The sequence below is a fragment of the Varanus komodoensis genome, unplaced genomic scaffold (genome assembly GCF_004798865.1).
Source record: "Varanus komodoensis strain SLA01 unplaced genomic scaffold, ASM479886v1 scaffold7_1, whole genome shotgun sequence".
Lineage (NCBI taxonomy): Eukaryota > Metazoa > Chordata > Lepidosauria > Squamata > Varanidae > Varanus > Varanus komodoensis.
In genome coordinates, this window is record NW_025336479.1 from 1,989,927 (window position 1) to 1,995,990 (window position 6,064).

Here is a 6,064-nt window from a genome sequence, read left to right on the forward strand (position 1 = left end):
CTTGAGCACATAAGAAATCAAAGTTTAGTATGTACTCAAACTGTTGCTTATTACAACCTAAAAGAAGGCCATACATAGCAAGTGTCACTAGCTTGCATCCGTGCAAATTGGACTTTATTTGCACAACTTTTCTGCAGTTTAAAATCTTAACAAACTGACCGTATTGCCAATGCTGTGATATTTTGTAAGGTTTAGTGATTTGGTTGAAGATATCGGCATGATTATTGATTCAATTCGTGATCACAATTTATTGTATTCCTACTCACACCAAACTTAAGGGCCAAAATAAAAGGGAAAAAAAACTGAAGGAGAAAAATGGGAGCATTTTAAGAGTCCCTTCTTATCTGCTGATTTTCTGACACAGGCATTTTGCCAGTGACACTTATCTAGTATCTGTTAACTGTTCTAATATATTTCCTCAGGACGTTTTATTTGATGTCAAAGAAACAGAAGTCCTTGTCCAGCAAAAAGGGGCTTCAAAGGTTAGTTTTCTTTGTCAATTGTGCTTTTCATGACTGCATTTCATGATTTCTCAAACTTTATATGCTGCGGTTCAGTGCATTTAGTTTCTACACACCGGGCAGAATACAGGCAGTTCTTGGGTTATGAACATCTGAGTTATGAACAACCTGTACTTATGAACAAACTGCCATAAAGCCTATTAGTTTGTTTAAATTACTGTGCAGAGAGGGCGTGCCTCCAAAGCATGCCTTCCTGCCCACCCATCTGGAGAGGGAAATTTCTCTGGCATTTCTTACTGCAAAGTGGGAGGCACTGGTGAGTTTGGATGGGGAGAGGGCGCTAGTCAGTGTTTCCACTTCCACAGCGGTCCTGTGCCCTGACCCTCACAAATGGGGATGGCCAACCATGTATGATCCGATTTATATATGAACATGGCTTAACTTTGTCAGGAATGGAACTTGTTTATAACCCAGTGGGAACTGCCTTTATGGAGTATATGCTGGAATATGTATGGCCTATTAGAAAATATTATATGTGGTAAGAACTGTTAATTTATTATAGATGTGCCTTATCAAATCAATGTCTTGTCATTGTCAGGTTCTGTTCCGTTACCCTTACACAGACATTTCCTGTGTGGGACGGCGTCTGGATAGTAGCCATCTCTTCGCCTTTTGCTGTCTGTAAGTTTTTTTCCCTTGAAACCATGCAGAGACATTGTAACAGGATTTTATTATGCCTGACCCCATAATGACTTGTGGCAGCACTGCTTTCTTTAGTGTAGGGTGAACCCAGAAATTATATCGTAATTTTTACATGGTGCACTATACCATCCAACTGCGTAAGATATAAAACCTTCCCACAAGGAAAGATACTTCGAGTGCCTGGGACTCTCTGCCAATGAACCATTGAGGGGCAAGATGAAACAAGAACCAAAATCTGTTACATTTGTATTAGGTTAAATGTACTGGTTATGTAGCATTGTCATCAGTACTTCATTTATATAGGGCATCAGCAGAATCTCCAGAACACAGCACTTTTGACTGTCTTGTGTTCGAATCAAGTTCTGAAGAAAGTGAAGAGATCATCAAAAGAATTGGTAAGAATATGTGCTCTTTGAAGTTGCAGTTAAAAATAGCAAAGCAGCTTGTTCAGAAATGTAACCAGCTATGTCCATCCATCAAAATAGACATTGTGCAGTAACATTGGAGATTATCCCAAATACACTTAATGCACCCAAGTCACTTTTGCTATGCATAGGCTTCTAATCGTATTTTCATATTGCTAAACTTGACTTCTTGGTATGAAAAAGTAAACTCCAGTACTATCAAGCATCGAATTAGTAACATGAGGCAGCCTTATTGTAGTTGATATACTCAGTTGCTGCCTCATTTGCTGCCTCTGTCAATCAAATCTAAGTTTGGGATAAATATTTAGAGATCAATGTTCTAAACACCTAATACCTAATAAAAGACATCTAAAAGAGGCAGTAGGAAAGTAAGGTTCTTGAACATGCCAATTGGCGTGTACCCACTATAGAAATTATCCCATGACTAGAGCAACTACTGCCAAGCTGAAATGTCTAAGAGCTCATCATAAGAGTAACAAGTTATTTGTTTCTTTAGCTGCTGGATTTAAACACACGGAATGGTTTGTCTGAGAATGTGATACGTTGCTGCTGGGCTTCTGCCAGTGACCTACTTATAGAGCCCCACTAGCCTGCAAGGGCCTAGTTTCAGTCAGTGGTGCCTTGGCAGGCCAGCTCTTGGATTAAGAAGGTACTTGTAATGGATTAGAGTTCTGCAGTGGAAATAATTTTTTGAATGCATCCTCTGGTGAAGACTCAGTTTTGCTACTGCTCTTTCATGTTTACACAGACACGTTCAAAATCTGGAATAAAATCAAGCTGAAGCCATGGATTTGCACTCCATTTGTATTGAACAAACGTTTTCTACATTTTAAAGGAAACAAGTTCAATGTAATGAATCAAGCAAATAAATTACTGTATGGTGAAAGAGTTTAATTTATCAATGTGTTGCATGGCTAGTGATGGATCATTTTCAGCAGGCAAACCTGTGTACACACCCATGTTATCCTCCCCCAAATAACTTGTCTGCTGCCAAAAGCAATCGCCAATAACCAGGGTGAGAATCCTTTCCCATGAGGTAATGACATTGCTTTATTTTAATTATGAGTCACTACAAGCTGCCTAGCAAGGTGTAGTATTTCAAATAAAAACAAAAAGCTAGTACAGGTCAAGTCTACAGGCCTAAAACAAAATGAGTTAGATATATCTGAGGAAGCCTACTTTTTTTTTAAAAAAAGGTAGGGCTATAAGCTTACACTTCAGTTCCTGCTTATCGCCCTAAACAAGACTAGGGCAGCAGGCTTGACAATATTTGGTAAGTTTTAAGATACTGTAGTAGCATTGCCCAATTGTGTTCTCTACAAGCAGTCTCCAGAGCAGGCAAGGTTACATAATTACTGCAAGCTATTGCTGCCATCAGGGTTGTACCATAAAGGAAGAACAGGCTGAACTTGATTTGAGCAGGGGTAGTATAACAAGGTAGAAATACTACTTCCCCCACAACAATGACAAGACTCCATGTGTGAATGTAAAACATTTAATTTAAAAATGTTGACACTACAATATATAAAATAGCTATTATAAATGCACATAGTGTATTCTATAGCTGCCAGGTTTACGTTTTTAGGAAACTGTAAGTTACACTGTGGTTAAGACTTGTAATTTTACCCTTCTGAAAGTCCACATTCTATCACAGTGATGTATGGTCAGACTTAACAGCCCCAATTGTTAAACACTTGGATCAAGTTATAACCAGTTTTATTGCAAAAGGACCCTGTACACATTTATATCAATTCTAGTACCTTACAATTGTAGCTACCCAACAAGTCATTAACATACAGAAACATGCATGAAAAGCAATTAAGATCACCCATCCCTTCTGCATATTAGCAACTTGTCACTGTTGAGCAACAAGGCTCACATCACTGAGTTTTATGTGAACAGTCACTTTTAGCATTCATCCTGAGTGAAAGATGGAATGACTTAAGTACAAATGTAACATATTATAAACAATTTCATACAAAAAGTCACAAATTGAAACCAAAGTATTTTACAGAATTTACTACAAAACACCATAAAAACTGCCTCCTCTTAAGCCCTCTCCCCCCGTATCCTACGAGCCAACTGGATGTCTTTGGGCATGATGGTGACTCTCTTGGCATGGATGGCACACAGGTTTGTGTCTTCAAAGAGACCCACCAGATATGCTTCACTAGCCTCCTATTTTAAGACAAGACAAAGACAGACACTGTTAGAAAACATGTTTCAACTGATCCTTGTAATCCATTCAGTTCAAGTGGTGTATATGTTGACTGGAACTCTGAGACAATCATACCTGCAGTGCACCAATGGCTGCACTCTGGAACCTCAAATCTGTCTTGAAGTCTTGGGCAATCTCCCTTACCAGCCTCTGGAATGGAAGTTTACGAATCAAGAGTTCTGTGGACTTTTGGTAACGACGAATTTCACGCAGTGCTACAGTACCAGGCCTACAGAAAAATGAAAGGAATATGAGTTTACCAAGGAAGGTCAACCAAGCTACAGCACAAGTTTCTACTAATGCTTAAATAGTTCATTTAAGAGATCACAACTTAGAGAAAAATATATTGCAGAACCCATGTCTCCTACTGGTTTATGACACGAACATTTCTTGAAATCAGTTTAAACTATTACTTATACAAAAATTATGCCAACATAAGCCAATTGTGTTACAGCAAAACCACCACCCTTCAAATCCCTTTATTTCCACAGAGTAATTTAACCGGAAGCCTCATAAAATGCATTGCTTAAAAAAAATACTCCATTAAAATTACCTGTAGCGATGAGGTTTCTTGACTCCACCAGTAGAGGGAGCACTTTTCCTAGCAGCTTTGGTAGCCAGCTGTTTACGTGGAGCTTTGCCACCAGTGGATTTACGGGCAGTCTGCTTAGTACGGGCCATTTCCCCTTACTTTTCCTAGAAAAAACAAGTACGGTTTAGTAACATTAACTGCCTTCCTTAATACCCACAATTATGCTGAAGCCTAATTATTTTCCTCGGTACTTCGACATGTTCGTATGAAATCCCCCCCACCCGCTCTTAGCAGAGGTCTTAGCGAAAGATAAGTACTAGCAGATGCCTACGGGTTTTCCCCACCACGCGGGCAAGCAGCCAATCAAGGACATCAAGAGCAGAAACGAAGAGTCACGTTCTCTCTGCCCACGCGCAGCAGTAGGCAGAAATTTCTTCTCCCCCACCCCACGAATTAATTAGCCTTCATACGGGTATTAAGATGTTCCCCCTCCCCCCCCACACACAAAACGGCATAGCCGGAACAAAGAGGCCTTTACCGTCCCCCCTCCTGAAACGTACCATAAAGAGAGAGATGCACCGTCTCTTTCCTCTCCCGTTATTTTACCCCTATTCCCCGGCACCGAAACTTACCACTTCCAGGAACTGTACGCTTAAAAAACACTTCCGCTCCAAGCAATTGCCCTATACGTCCTACACCTTATCCAAAAGACTCGTAAATGTCCCCTCCCTGACGCGGGGACACTGTATTTATAGAGGGAGGAGACATGTAACGTCATGACCTCACAATACAGACACGCAGCGCATGGAACTATTGGCGTCTGCCTACGCCGGCGCCATGACGTCAACTGACACAAAGGCCTTTTCCCCGGATCTTGGACTTGATTGGATGGAAGCTCGACAGCCGATTGGCTGTTAAAATAGCACGCCGATTGGATACCATGAGTTAGAGAAAGCCAATTGGAATTGGAGCCAAGCTGGTGGCTCTGATTGGACGGCGGAAAACATAGTTTGGATCCTACTTTTTGTTGCAAAGCTCCACAATGGAAAGTCAATGGGAAAGAAAAGCAGTCCGTTTTTAGTGTCCCAGACTCAATGTAGAGGGCAAATGGGGGGATGGAACTGTACAAATGTGGGGATATAAGAACAGGGGAATGATACTACGGGCATGATTTAATAGTTTCTGTTGGTCACCTGTCTCTACGGAGACGAGTTATATTTAATGTGTACTATTTTATTTAATATTTCCCTTTATTTATAAACTAATAATTATTTTTAAAAGCATTGCCCAAATCACTGCTTAAAATATAATTTGTGTAGTATCTTAAAATAGCAATTATAATTAAGGTGCACCATAGCTAGTAATTGATTTTCCCTCCTTATACCAGAATACAGCATTTAGTACCCTTTAATACAGATTTCGTGGGTAAAATACAAATACAAATACTTTAATAGGAAAACTAAGTCTATATTATACACTGACTATCTTGCATAGCCAAATAACATATAACAACAATAAATAGCATGGTAAACATAAAGCAAAATAGGAAAAGTACCTATCCTGTAATGCATGTTATTGATTTCAACTTGATTAGAGATTTATTGCATGTTCTATTGAGATCAAGCAATCTCATATAAAACACACTGACAAGTATTGGTACATCATATATAAAACTGCTTTTATCATTTCATAAACATTTTACATGTATTTATTATGGTTAGATCCC

At 39.5% G+C, this 6,064-nt stretch overlaps 1 protein-coding gene across 1 annotated transcript; it reads right to left on the reverse strand.

Annotated features, from left to right (window-relative positions):
* Positions 1 to 3,069: 3,069 nt before the first annotated feature.
* On the reverse strand, positions 3,070 to 5,087 carry LOC123035622 (histone H3.3A). The gene is made up of 4 exons (XM_044454024.1): positions 4,971 to 5,087; positions 4,360 to 4,502; positions 3,882 to 4,035; positions 3,070 to 3,766 (listed from the first exon to the last, which is right to left on the reverse strand). The coding sequence occupies exons 2-4, from the start codon at positions 4,485 to 4,487 to the stop codon at positions 3,638 to 3,640; spliced, it is 411 nt and encodes a 136-aa protein (XP_044309959.1). The 5' UTR covers positions 4,488 to 4,502; positions 4,971 to 5,087; the 3' UTR covers positions 3,070 to 3,637.
* Between the last annotated feature and the right edge of the window lie 977 nt (positions 5,088 to 6,064).